General features: G+C 35.4%; 1 protein-coding gene across 2 annotated transcripts in view; it reads right to left on the reverse strand.

The window, feature by feature from the left end:
• The window catches only part of FNIP1 (folliculin interacting protein 1), a 138544-nt gene that overhangs the window by 28350 nt on the left and 94995 nt on the right, over nucleotides 1–15199 (reverse strand). For both annotated transcript variants that reach the window (XM_077768589.1, XM_077768588.1), the window contains 3 exons: nucleotides 12687–12772; nucleotides 4496–4642; nucleotides 2983–3152 (listed from right to left, as the gene is read on the reverse strand). In XM_077768589.1, coding sequence (XP_077624715.1) covers nucleotides 2983–3152; nucleotides 4496–4642; nucleotides 12687–12772 — 403 coding nt within the window. The remainder of the gene's footprint in view (nucleotides 1–2982; nucleotides 3153–4495; nucleotides 4643–12686; nucleotides 12773–15199) is intronic.

Genomic DNA, 15199 nt, shown 5'->3' on the forward strand with positions numbered 1-15199 from the left:
AGGATGAGATGAATGAATCTCTTTGTTAACCAAAGAGAAAGGTGAATAGAGAGATTTTCTAGATTTTCTCATCCAAAGCAGAGAAAAGAAAGCAAAACATCTACTGGGGGACAAGAAGAATAGGAGGCAGTGGTAGTCACATCACACATCTAATCTTTCTTGATTTAAATCATATCTGTGAACAATAACTGTTGTTGCCCTACTGAGGACCTCAAGTTAGCTCCCCTAATTTTTTAAAAGTCCAGTTCCCTTTCCATTCCCTAAAGAGTTGAGTATTCAGAAAAGATCAGAAAGGACCAGAAGAGTGACACCTATCTGCCTAAACAGGAAAAGAAAGGGCAACATGAACCATGTGGTTCATTTTCCTTTTACATCCAGACGAGACATAAACAGCCATTACATAAAAAAGGGGAGGAGGGGAACCTAAGAGTCATCAATGTAATTTCTGTATTTATGCTACAGCTCAAATTAGAAGAAGAAACAGGTGCCAAAGTACGCTTAAAAATGGAGAATACAGTCATTAATTTAAATTTAATTCAATTTTAGCAAGTTGTTTGTATACACACTTCAAAACCTAACCTCTATACATTTTTTAAAAAATTTTTAATGCTTATTTTTGAGAGAGAGGGAGAGTGTGTGAGCAGGGGAAGAAAAGAGAAAGAGGGAGACAAAGAATCTGAAACAGGTTCCAGGCTCTGAGCTGGCTGTCAGCACAGAGCCCGATGCCGGGCTCAAACCCATGAACTGGGAGATCGTGACCTGAGCCAAAATCAGATGCTTAACTGAATGAGCCACCCAGGTGTCCCACCTCTACACTTTTTAAAGGAACAAACATAAACAGGTCTCAGATAAACATATGCTATAAACAATATAATGATAATTCTTCTCTTCTCATTAATACATGGCCCTAATGCCATCATGTTACTATTCAAAACTACTCCTAAGTTCCCCACAAATTACCCAATAAACTGAACTGCTTTGGCATGGCAAGTGAGACTTTCATGGCTGGCTTTAATTTGTTTTTCCAAGTTTACCTTTTTATAGTTACCTTTTTCATCCCGATTCACACCAAGCCCCACTTAAAGCAGACTACATAAACCAAAACACTGAATCTACTCAGCACTTTTAACATGAAGAACCCTTTCCTTATGCTATGTACTTGCCCTTTCCTCTGTATCTCTGCCACTCCAAAGCTTTCACCCAAGCATCCTCTCTTCGGCAAAAGTAAACTTCCCTACCTGAACTCTAACTGAACTTTTCATTTTTCTTAGAGTTCCTCTTTGAATTATCCTCATATTTTTGAAGATAATTCCTCATTGTTATTAGTACTGTTCTCATATTTATTACCTTCAGTAATAAACTGTCCACTTCTTGATGCCAAGAACTACATTTCACCTTTATATCCTCCAATATTGTTTGCACAGGGCCTTATATATATTATACACTCAATAAGTGACTGTAGAATTGAAAATAAATTTGATATGTCCAAATAAAAAAATAACACTGAATACTTGATTTGAAAAAAATTACTATCCATACAGTGGAATACTACCTAGCATAACAAAGGGATTGACTATTAATATATACAACATAGGTGAATCTCAAAATAATTATGCTGAATAAAAAAAGATAGGAAAAAAACACATACACTGTATGATCCCATTTATATCTAGAAATTAATTGCAAACTAATCTATGGTGACAGAAAACAGACTAGTAGCTGCCTGGGTATAGAGGAGGAAGGTGAGAAGGGAGAGTAGGTAGGAAGAGGAGGGAGGGATTACAAAAGGGCATGATAAAACTTTTGGAAGCAATGGGTATGTTTACTATCTTAATTTTGATGATGGTCTCAAAGGCATTCAAATTTTGACATATACATCAAAACTTACAAAACTGTATATTTTTATATGTGTTTGCTGTATGTCAATTATTCTTCAATTAAGTAGACAAAAGTAAAGGAGGGAGGGAGAAAGGGAAGAAAGAAAAAAGAAGGGAGGTTACCTGAATAAGTTACATGACCACCTGTCTGGCAAGCTCACTCAACAACACAACCTAAGGGAAGTTTCTATCAAGTCATCAAAATACTCTCATTGGACTCCTCCCCCATGCCCTAACAGCCCTGACACTGTTCTAAGCACTTTACACGTATTATTTAACTTCCACAACTTTATGAAGTATGTACTATTATTATTATTATCCCCAATTTGTAAATAAAGAGACTATAATCCAAATGTGGTCTGCCTAACCCACAACCTGTACTTTTTAAAAAATTTTTTAAACATTTATTCACTTTTGAGAGACAGAGCATAATTGGGGGAGGAGTAGAAAGAGACAGAGAAACAGAATCCAAAGTAGTCTCCGGGCTCTGAACTGTCAGCACAGAGCCTGACGCAGGGCTTGAACTCACAGACCGTGAAACCATGACCTCAGCAAAAGTCAGACACTTAACTGACTGAGCCACCCAGGCGCTCTCACAACCTGCATTTTTAAGCACCATGCTACAATGCCTTCCTAGTGACTGTCAACACATCAACTATTCTCTCTCTCCCCAGTTACCCATTTATTTAATGGGGCCTCATACTAAGGGAAATGTTTTGCAAAATTACTCAACAAACAAACAAAAGTGGAAAACAGGAACCTCAAGGAATGCTTCTCAGTTAACCAGATTTAGTCTAGCTCTCACAAGTGACTGTGATTCATGCCTCCCAGGCAAACTGTAATGTAAAACACCCTGAAGACCCAGAAGTTACTAGTAAACCAGGCTCCATCCTGCTTCTCTTGCTCCCACTGCAGTTGTATATCTCTAAGGAAGCAATATCACTCAATATGGGGGTAAGACATGAGAGGACAGGTAAAGAAGTGCTTTAGAATGGAGGAGGTAAAAAAGAACATCTTACTTATTTTTGTTTTTGCTATAAAATAACTCCAAACAGTTACACAAAAGTCTAAGCGTTATGCATAATGTAAGGGTTTTCAGACATACCTAGTTGTGCCCAAAGTGGGTTATATGGATGAGTCTTTGCCAACATGTCCACACTCTGAGAGGAATGTTTTTCTAAAAATATTTTTATAGGTGGTTGTCCATTTGGCATGACTGTTGGAACCCAGGCAAGATGATTGGTCAGAACTGCAGTAATGAGTGCTGGCAAGAATCTGAAAACAAAAACAAGTTATCATATTCCAAACTGCCTTCATTACACCTAATGTAAATGCAGCAGTAGAATAAAGCAAAGAGAGTATATATTCTCATGTAGCCAAACAGCATAAAAAAGGAGAGGATAGAAGACAAGACAGACATATCACCTGGATGAAAATAAATACTAATAGGGTTTTTGGTTGGGTAGGGGTTAAAAAAAATCCTTGAAATAAAAGCAATATTAACACAGGGCTATTTCTGATCATAATTACAAAACAAAAATGCCACTTCACTTGAAAAACTAGTTTCTTTTCAGTGTTTCATCAGCAAAATTAATCAATCAACCAACAAGTCTATACATTTCCATATTACTGAATGGAAAAATGAAGGAAAGTATTAAGCAAACCTTTGTCTACCATCTAAAGGAATAAAACATCTAAATTACTCATCTGGATTCTAGAAATCTGATGAATGGTTAGAAAAAAGAGTATGATAAAATATCACACTAAATATGTATCACTAGAATCCTGGCACTTCCTTTGTTTGTTTTTTTGTTTTGTTTTTGTTTGTCTGTTTTTACTTATTTTCTTTTTTTTTTTAATGTTTTATTTATTTCTAGGAGAGAGAGAGAGAGAGAGACAGCGTGAGCAGGGGAGGGTCAGAGAGAGAGGGAGTCACAGACTGAAACAGGCTCCAGGCTCTGAGCTGACAGTCAGCACAGAGCCCAACACGGGGCCCGAACCCACGAACCGCGAGATCATGACCTAAGCGAAAGTCGGACGCTCAACCGACTAAGCCACCCAGGCGCCCCTGTTTTTACTTATTTTCTATAGAATGAAATTGTAAGTAGATACAATTCACCAAAAAATGGAAGCCTCAGAGAGTTCTATAAGTTGTCAGGAACTTTAAGTTAACACATAAAGATCTTCTTACAAATTTTCATTCATTATGTTCTGTGGACCTCTTCCACATCCTTTCTTTTTTTAATTGTTAAAAAATGTTTATTTTTCAGAGAGAGACTATGAGTGGGGGAGGGGCAGATAGAGAGGGAGACAGAGGATCTGAAGCAGGCTCCAAGGTGAGAGCAAAGAGCCCCATGTGGGGCTCGAACTCACAAACCGTGATACTATGACCTGAGCAAAAGTCAGACGCTTAACGAACTGAGCCACCCAGGCACCCCCACATCCTATCTCTTAATTATCTTTTGGAATTGTTTTGGTTATTAATAATATGAAGTAATTCCAAAAATAACAGTTAATCACTTCATTTTTGTAACTGGTTTTGATCACAATCTAGATAATCACATGATAGTAAATAACAGCTAAGATAGATATATAAAAAGAAAGAGAAAAAGCCATACTGATTTTTAGAAGCATTTTCCATTAGAAATGTGAACTCCTTCATGAAACGATGGCAAAGCTGGTTCTTTTCTGGAGTCCCTGACATCATCGTAAGCCAGACAGGCTCTCCAATTCGTGGCATTGTATAAAGGTTACAAATTGTTGTTCTAAAAAGATAAAAACACATTATGAAATTCATAGTTCCCAGAATAACATAACTCTTAAAGTTTATATTGTCAGGTTGAGCCTCACAGGTAGATTATTAAAGCTTTCGAGAGGACAAAATCAATCAAGTCATTCCTTCTTTGTCACCAGCATAGTAAAAAGGAATGTTCTGCAATATGAACACAATATGTGTTGGTTCTGATGTTAGCTCTGTCTCTGATGACTGTGTGCTTCTTGGTAAATTACTTCCCTACTTTAAGCATCAGTTTCCTCCACCTGTAAAAAGGAAAATATAGGACGAGATAATTTCTAAAGCCCTTCCAGTTCTACATTTCTAACATATATGCCATACTTAAATATAATGCAAATAATCAACAACCTAGAAGAGAAAAATATTCAAAATTGGGTTAGAGCTTATCTATATATCCACTCAAAACAATAGTTTATTGGAATCATTTTGTTGCCTATGCTGAGACTCTTAAGTAAAGTTCTGATGGATGATGAGGACACTGTATCTGCATATTGCATTTTGTGACTCTCAATCTTTTGAAGTTTTTCCTTGAATCAACACAAAAGAGCATTATTGCACAATTATGATGATGCTTTTCTCGCTGTCTCTTGCATTTACTTAGACAACAGCTAGACCCATGACTTGCACTCTCTCCTTAAGGCTTCAAGGACACCTTTAAGATATTAATCATTTCCCTTCCACATTAAAATCTATTTAGCCAAGTCCTATACACTCACCAGATTAAGCAACTCCTACAAAGTTGAGGCTTAAACTAACTGATCTTTTGGAAGATACAGACATTTCAACTCTCTAGAACAGTGCTATGTGATAGAACTTTTCAGTGATGGGAATGTTCTCTATCTGTGCTGTCCAGGATAGCATCCACTAGCCACATATGGTTACTTAACACTTAATATGTGGTATGACTGAGGAAGTGATTTTAACTTTAATTTTATTTAAATTAAGTATCAAAAAAAAAACCACCCTAATTTAAGTATCCACATGTGGCTTATAGCCACTAAATTAGAAAGTACACCTCTAGAAAGTTATCTGAGATCATCACAAGTCTAATACCTACTACAACATAATTAAAAAATTTTTTTTACTATTTGTTTTTGGGAAAGAAAGAAAGAGGGACAGAGTGTGAGCAGGGGAGGGGCAGAGAGGAGACACAGAACCCAAAGCAGGATCCAGATTCCATGCTGTCAGCACAGACCCTGACACAGGGCTCTAATTCATGAACTGTGGGATCATGACCTGAGCCAAAGTGAGACGCTTAACCAAATGAGCCACCCAACCACCCCAAGCATAATTCTCTAACACCTAGAATCTAAAAAAAGGAAAAGAATTATCTTGCCTGTACAAGCTTTATTGAATCTCAACCCAGTGTGAACACAATATATTACAATGAATAAAAGTAACAAACACAGGTCACATTAATGAGTTCTTGGTAGGGCATAATACCATGGCTGAGAACTTCAAAATAAACTGGAAAAGAATTAAAGGCATTTTACAGGGAAAAATATGACTCAAATATAAACTAGGAATACCTGAAAACGTGTATTTTTAAAGCCTATTAAGGATGTCCAGATAAAATGGAAAAGTGAGCACCAATGTTTATCCCTTTCAGTTCAGAAGTCCCATACGAACACCCATTAAGGATTTGAAGACAGATTTTTAAAAATCAGTTTTTTTGAAAGAGAGATAAGACTTCTATTTATTTTTTTGAGAGAGACAAGACTGTGAGCAGGGGAGGGGCAGAGAAAAACAGAGACACAGTATCTGAAACAGGCTCCAGGCTCTGAGCTGTCAGCACAGAGCCCGATGTGGGGCTCAAACTCACAGACTGCAAGATCATAACCTGAGCTGAAGTCAGACGCTTGACCAACTGAGGCACCCAGGTGCCCCAGCAGATACATTACTATAACAAATAAAAATGGGGAGTAATCTGAATTAAAATTTAAAGTACACATTTAATAAAACTCTAGAACACAAAACATAAAATGGAATGTTAAGTAAAGTGGTAAGGTAAAAGATGATATGGGTTACAGTGCTCTCTGTAAAGAGCTAATCTACTTCTCTGAAACCAGAAGAGGCTCAGGACTCACAAATGCCTGGTAAAGTTAGGGCAGGAGTTAGCTGTATAGGACTGTAAACAGGGAGACTAATTCAAGGTCCGTAAATGGCAGATGACCTCTTTCTGCACCCTATTTTCCCACTGAATGACTAGGGACAGAAGAACAGATGTAGCAACTGACTACCCCAGAGGAATAACATTGCTCAAAGCCTTACTGATATTTGAAGATTTTGTAGTATATAAAGAGATATACAATAAATCTTGTGATATTAAAATTTCATGGGAAGAAGGGATAGCAATTAGGAGAAAAAATATGTCTTATATATGTCTCCTTCAGGAAATGATAATAAAAACAGGTTGAGAAACACCACCCTAAAGTGAAGTTCTCCACTTTGTGCCTAATTATGTACAAAACTCCCAGCCTGTATTTTAGCGCTTCACTCTCAGCTATGGAAGGGCAACCCAATCCTGATACAGAGGGACAGCCTCCAAGGAGAGAGGGACACAAACACTAAAACATAAACACACACACACACACACACACTCACACACAAAATCACTCCAGAGGAAATAGAAAATAATACATTCAGAAAAAGGAAATCATGAAAAACATAAAAGATTAGTTCAGGAATCCCAGTTACTAACAAAAAGAATTAAAACAAGAAAATATCAAGGAAAATAAAGAATCAAAGAAAGTAGAAAATTTTTCAGAACTGAAAATTTACCAGAACTCAAGCTTGTGCTAGAGCTATACTGAAGCTAAAGGGCCAATGGGCAGATATAAACTCATGGCAAGAAATAGAAATGCTCCAAAACTGATAAATCATGAAATAGCTACATTAAGTATACTGTTTCATAATGTGGAAATACATATAAGAAATAGGTAAGAGTTAAAGTAAGAATAGGGATGAGAGAGATAGGATATGGTTCATTTCTTTTGCATTATTAGATTTCTCAGCATATTTTGTCTTTTTAAACATGTGAATGTACTTTCTGATTAAAAGAAACACCGTATAAATGAATGAATGAGCCAATCGATTCATTTTCCATGAGTTTCTTAAGCATATTAGAGACTACTACAAGTCCATGTGCCATGGGCCAGAGCCAGATCACTAACATTGGTGAAGTGGTCCACTAAGGACATTAGCTTTAATGTTTTGGTGTTTAAGGCTATGTACTATGACCTCAGAGTATATCAAATATAAAGAAAGCAAAGAAATTAATTATGCAATGTTGCTACTCATTATACACAACTCTATGTTGTCATCAGCAATGTAGAAGTAATAGTGCTTTCTTCTCCACTAATGATTATGGTTAATTTTCAGTGCAGGAAAGGTAAGAATTTTTAGTCACCTGACCCCTTATTTTTTCTGATTGTCCCTAAAGAATGAAAGCCTCCTTTAGGTGGAAGTAAACTGTGGGCCTGATTTAGTTTTCTTTGATATGCAGTCTAAGTGAGAATCCAAGAACCTCATCTTTGCCAGATGGCACTACTAACTAAACATGCTTCCTGTTTGTCTAGGTTTCATTGCTTCTGCATACATGTGAATCATTTCCTTCCTCTTCTCAACCACCCCAAACTCATTAATCATCTGATCTCAAATAATCACATACTTTAAAAATTATCTAACTGCTAATTTTTAATAATCATTTAATTTAAAAATTAAGACAGATTCTCATTATTTGCAGTAATGTTTTATAAAGCCGATGCAAACAATGAATTAGTGAACACTGAATCACTGTACCTAGGGAAAATACATAGTTAGGTTCCTGTGAGTTTCTCATCACATTTTTGTCAGCCCTTCAATACATAACCATGTTTTATGTGAGTTTCTGTTTAAAGATACCTTATTTAATATACTACTGATTCATTAACACTGAATTCACAGCCAAGAGCACCATAACTCATGTATTCATGAAGGTTAGATGTATTTTCTTTGTAAAGCGCATCACTGCTTTCTTACACTTAGGAACATTAGATAGTATTTCAGCAGTATACTCGAAGGTGATTTTTTAAAAATATTTTAAACATTTATTTATTTTTGAGAGACAGGCCAAGAGCAGAGGAGAGGCAGTTAAAGAGGGAGACACAGAATCCAAAGCAGGCTCTAGGTTCTAGATGACTAGGAATGTGTGTATCAAGCTACTCAAGTTTTTCCCTGTTCTGCACATTACAAATGATCATTAAAATACTGTGAGTATATTTTGAGGTCCCAAATAAATTTCAGGTGAATTCACAAATACACAGTCTGTATGTAACAGGATTAAATGTCTATATTAAAGTACTTCTAATGACAGACCTCTTAATAAAAATTATAAGTTTATAAAGTATTTTTAAGATTTTGTACAATGCTTAACTGACTTATATAGACTTTCATATTTGTATAGTGACTGAAGTAAAATAATCAAACTAATACAAAAGGAAAAATATACAATCATGACCTACATTTTCAATGATTTTATAACCCATACATATTATAAATTCTAGGCAATATTAAAATTCTAAGACTTTTGTCTTAGGCCTTTTGTACTACTCAATAATATAGCAATTAACTCACATGTATTTAAATTTTTTTGAATAAAAATTTTTATAACCAAAGAGCAAGATGGGTATTCTATTAGGAATGAATTTTACAATATTACTACTGTGGTAACCTCAGCTGGATCTATAATGGCAGAGTTTCCTCAGACCTAAAATTGGGACTCTTGGCCTTTTTCCACAAAGCTTGTGACTGCAGAGAAAAAAACTCTCAATTCAATAATATAAGAAACAGTTTCGAGTGCAAGGGCAAAGATTCACTGCCTTGTAACAGTTAAAATGTGAAACTCAAAAAGAGTATTACAGGATTCCTTTAGGCAAATAAGCAAAAGGACTGTTCAAACATATATTTTTAATAACTCCAGACTAAAGTCAATGGAACAACTCGAATAAAATAATAAAAACTTTTTAAGATTACTAAGAAAATACCCAATCATTCATAGCATCTTTCTTTTACAATAAAGGTATAGTATCCACTTCAGGAAAAGCACAACTCTTAAGAATCTTCAGGTGAACTTTCAAGCAAATTACAGATTAAATTTAGAAACTGAGAAGATTATAACTTTTCATCCTTCTTGAAAACCACTTATATTCATGACAAAGACATGTTGTATACATTTCATAGAGAAATCACTCTAGAATTTTTTTTGAGTTATATAGTTAAAATTCTCCAGCTCTGTAAATACAGATGACCAGAGCTATAAGGGAATGTGTGAAGAGCAAAGCTGTAGTAAAGCAGGAGAAATACATAGATAACCATGGTACTCAGCTGATAATATTTTAGTTTATAATGTTCAACATGTCTTGGTTTCAATAAAACAAAAGAACTTCTCCCATAGCACATATCATCTCTCAAGAATTTCCAAGGCCAGAAACTCATTATTTCAAAATAAATTCCCAAATGCTGACTATGACATCCTCTCTCAGGATTGTACAGCTGCAACTATACAATGAAGGCTTGCAAATATACCTAACATTGTAGTAGTAAAGATTTGGTAATTTTTCTCCCTGAAAACAGTTTAAGCTAGTCATTTCCACACAGACTGTGAAATACAAACGCTAGGCTCTAGACCTACTGATTCAAACTCCACAAGTCTGGGAAACATTTTTGTTATGTTTGCCTAGTCATCAGCTGAGCACTATATTTTTCTTTTTAAAAATTTTTTAACATTTATTTACTTTTGAGAGACCGAGAAAGACAAAGCACAGGCAGGGGAGGGGCAGAGGCAAGAAGGAGACAGAATCTGAAGCAGGCTCCAGGCTCTAAGCTGTGAGCACAGAGCTCTATGTAGGGCCCAAAACCATGAACCATGAGATCATGACCTGAGCTGAAGTCGGACACTTAACCAACTGAGCCACCCAGGCACCCCTATATTTTTCTTTTTAATCTAAAGTTTTTAATATAATTTAAGTTTCAAACAAAATCATTTTAACTTTTAACGAAACCAATTGGTTTTTATTTCAGTTCAGTGTATTCTTACATAAAAACCCTGATTAAAAAATATCTGAACTTCCAAATACAGCTGACATACAGAGCTTGAAAGTCATCACTTTAATCCTCACAGAAAAAGGCTGAAAAAACTGAAAATCCATGCTTTTCTTAGCTAAATCACAGAATTGAGGTCAGAAGGTAATTTATTACCCTGAAAACTAAACAAATAGGTAAATACAAAGAATCACAGTTGATATCACCTACCTGAAGCAGATGCCTCTAGGGCCAATAACTGGTAGGAATACTTAAACAGGTCTTGACTAATGGTTGACACAATGAATATAAGCTACCAGTGAGTGGNAGTCTTAGGAAGACTGCCACACTTTCATGGAGTACCATCAGACTGTCATGATGAAGATTAAAGAAACATCCTTTTTGTATTTTAGATAAGGAGGAAACAATTTTTAAGCGCACCTAGGTCATTCTCCAAAACAAACATCTGCCCTGTGAGACTCCAATTCCACCTATACCAGAGCCTTATCTGACCTAAGAAAAGGGCATTTAGACAACTCCAATCCCTACTAGCATTCCTCACTCATCTCTGGAGAAAAATAAAGGCTAAGAAATACTTTTGAAGGTCAAATCCAGGAACTCAAGCTCACCCAATACAATTAAGATTAAATCACAAGATTATAGAATATTTCATCCTCCATTCCCAACACCTTACCATATAATATCAACAAAAAAATTGCTAAGACAATGAAAACAGTCTGAAGAGACAAAGAAAGCACCAGAGTAAAACTAAGATCTAAGACACATATTTTGTTCTAATAATATAGTTAATAGGTTAACACATATATAAAATAGTAGAAATATCAGCTCCAATATAATTTTCACTTGTGCAAATTATTTCCTTTTAAGGCAAAAAAAGAAAGAATACAGGTTGAAATTTATTTCTATAATTTGTTTTTCTCTACACTTTCCCTAACCACTGAATTTAATGAACAAAAATGGAAGATATTTAAACTTACTTTTAATGCCTTTTATCCTAAAAATTATGGTCAATAAAAAATGAATGACTAGAAAATTTTATCCTTCTCAGTAGCTGACATCAGTGAAAGATGACTACACACAGCCATGAAGTAAACTCAATTTAAATAAATTAAAAACATGAAAAATTATTCCAAATGGTTATTTTTACCATGCAATTTCTATTTAATGGTTATCTGTAATTTAATTTCAAAAATTATACAGGACATTGTGGAGGCAATGAAGTCTCTCATTTTGAGAGAGGTTAAAAGAAAAAAAAAAAAACAATTTACTCCCACTGTGGTTTACTTTAACACAGTATGAGAAAAATGAAGAATAAAAAAGAAGTAAAGTTAAACAGGTTTCCTCTTACTGCCAAATTTACTAAATACACCACTCCTTGGTAACCCCTATTAACAAAAGATATGTGTGTATTTGTGTGTATGTGTATGACATGCCTACAGTTTACCACAGCAATCCTGAAACAGCACAAGCTAAAACAGGTTCTTACTTCAAAATGTGATAGTCCATTTAAACCAACGATCCAGGAGATTCCTGCCCCAATATGGACCATTCAGTCATCAATGAACAAATATGAAGCTAGTTTTTCTTGAAATGAGATACATAAACTACTGGTGATAATAACTACTGGTGGTACATTTAACCAGTCTCTAAGAGCCCAACAGGGAGGAAAAGGACATTTCTGCTGGAACAAGGATCTCCTCTGGTCATATCTGCTGTGTGTAATTCCCACTGATGAAACCCAAATGTGCCTGAATCCCTAGTCCACTTGATATTTAATAACATAAAATCCAGTGGCCTAGTGATTTATACACCCTCATTTGTCCACGTGACAAAGAAATTTTAAAAATTAAATTTTATGAGAATAAGCTAAAATAAGTAAATCTTGTGTACACTGCTAGACAACTCTAAATTATGAAAAGCTGGAGAATAGGTACCTGAATTCATTTAGGGCATCAACTATTCGACTATATGCCAAACTCCTCTGACTGGCATCAGCTGATCTCCGGCTCATTTTCATAGCCTTGAAAGTAATAAAATAGTTAATTCTTACACTGATCACAACAAAATATTGAAGAAAAAAAAAAAGTGAAACATAAAGTCATTTATTTCCATAACACTCCACCATCACCCTTATCTAGAAGGACGTAAAGAAGGCACATATATTTGCAGTGGCTTTATTGCACTCTTAATCATTTGTAAGAAAATTCAAAAATTTTTAATGTTAAATCTCTTACTTTAACTGTCAAATGACAGAATGTCAATACAAAGAGAAAATGATATTGACAGTTTCTGGATTAAAGTACTTTTTTTTTTTAATAAATAGAACAAGATATAATGATAACTCAGTAACAACAGCTCATGGCTTCATCTAATATTTCACAGATAATGGCTTGTTAAGTAAACCTTTTATAAAAACCTAAAACATCAAGATTCTATTGAAAGATATCACAGGCTATTAGTAATATTTGCTTTCTTAAAACATATGTAGCCAAGGTTGAGAGGCTTTGCTTTAGATAGACAAAAAGGCGATCAGGATTAGATATGGATGTCAAAATTAACCTTGTAATTTTTTAGGCTTTTTCAAAAGGAATACACTTTTGAATCACTTGTATAATTAAAAATCAATTTAAAAATTTTTAAACATCTGTTTAAGAGGCCATACTACTTTAAGGCCAGAAATTATGTTCATGTATACCTAAAAACTAAGTAAAACTTACTTTATGTTTTTACAAACTGTTGACAGGTTCCCAATTTATAAAAAAGTGAATATTCTTTACCTAAAATTGAACACTATTCTTAATTTCACCAGCAGTAAAATATTAAGAATAAGATTACATTACAGATTTCAAAAGGTAGCACAGGCTTCAAAATATTCTCAAGGTACCCAGAGATGAAACCTTATATAAAGGTATTCATTTATTAAGCTTTACTGTTCAGCTATAATAAGAAATAAAATGTTAAGCTTGAACAAACATCCAAACAACTGTAAGTACCGCAAAGCACACTTTTAGGTTATAAAATGGTCAAAGCATTAAAACATTTAAAAAGTAATCCTTAATAAGTTCTATATTGACTGAATATATCAAGTTTTATACAAAACTTCACAATTCTCCCAGTAACTCAAAATGTCAGTTCAGCTACAGCTAAATATTATGTATGAACTTTGGCAACAACATACGAAAAAAGGGCCTGCAGCCAAGTGAAGAAAATACCACCAAGGTCTAACTTCTGGAAAAGTAAGTAAAAATGGCCTTTACTTGTCTGTTCAATAAAAGTGTGCTGCTAATGATCTTTGTCTTTTGACAGACTTAACGTGAGTAATAAAACATCATTGTACTCTCCAGAGGCAGATGAACTGAAATGCATCCTCTGCTTTCTAGACCAGTCTTACTTGTCTCCCCTCTCTAGTCTCTTACTCTACTCTCTTTTTAAAAACATGCTTCTAAATTAATCTTCCTAAAGCACGATTTAGAGATAGGTTTAACAACAAGGTCAAAACTTCTGACAAGCATTCTTTGAGATCTGGTTTCCATTAATTCTGCCAGCCATACCACCCACCACTCCTCTTTGTATCCTTTCCCTTCCACATACTATCAAACAGATTAAGAATTTAGTTATATCGGGGCACCTAGGTGGCTCACTCAGTTGAGCGTCCAACTTTGGCTCAGGTCATGATCTCACAGTTTGTGAGTTCGAGCCCCGCATCGAGCTCTGTGCTGACAGCTAGCTCGGAACCTGGAGCTTGCTTCGGATTCTGGTTCTCCCTCTCTCTCTGACCCTCCCCTGCTCATGCTGTCTCTCTCTCTCTCAGAAAAAANAATTATATCCACTTATTCATTAGTTTGACTTCCTGGGAATCTCTTCTAAAAATTCACCAAGATGTTAACTACATTGTAGCTACATTGTGAAAAAAAAAGAAATAACCCAATTGAAATATTGTTACTTAAGGAAATCCACTAACCTATATTTGAGAACAATTTATAATGACATGAGAACTGGATACAATGAGTTTTTTTTAATTTTTAATGTTTATTTATTTTGATAGAGTGAGCGTGCATCCACATGCACATGCAGGGGAGGGGCCCAGAGAGTGGGAGAGACAGAATCTCAAGCAGGTTCCACACTGTCAGTGCAGAGCCCAACTCACAGCTCGATCTCATGAACCCGTGAGATCATGACCTGAGTCAAAATCAAGAGTGAGACATTTAACCAACTGAGCCACCCAGGCACCCCTACAATGATGAGTTTTTTAAAACACATACATAATAAAGAGAATATGGACACAACAATCCAATCAAGTAAAAGTACAATATACAGGGGCACCTGGGTGGCTCAGTCACTTGAGCACCAACTTCGGCTCAGGTCATGATCTCACAGTTTGTGAGTTCGAGCCCCGCAATGGGCTCTGTGCTGACAGCTCAGAGACTGGAGCCTGCTTCGGATTCGG

The sequence above is a fragment of the Crocuta crocuta genome, unplaced genomic scaffold, assembly GCF_008692635.1.
Source record: "Crocuta crocuta isolate KB4526 unplaced genomic scaffold, BGI_CrCroc_1.0 scaffold64, whole genome shotgun sequence".
NCBI lineage: Eukaryota > Metazoa > Chordata > Mammalia > Carnivora > Hyaenidae > Crocuta > Crocuta crocuta.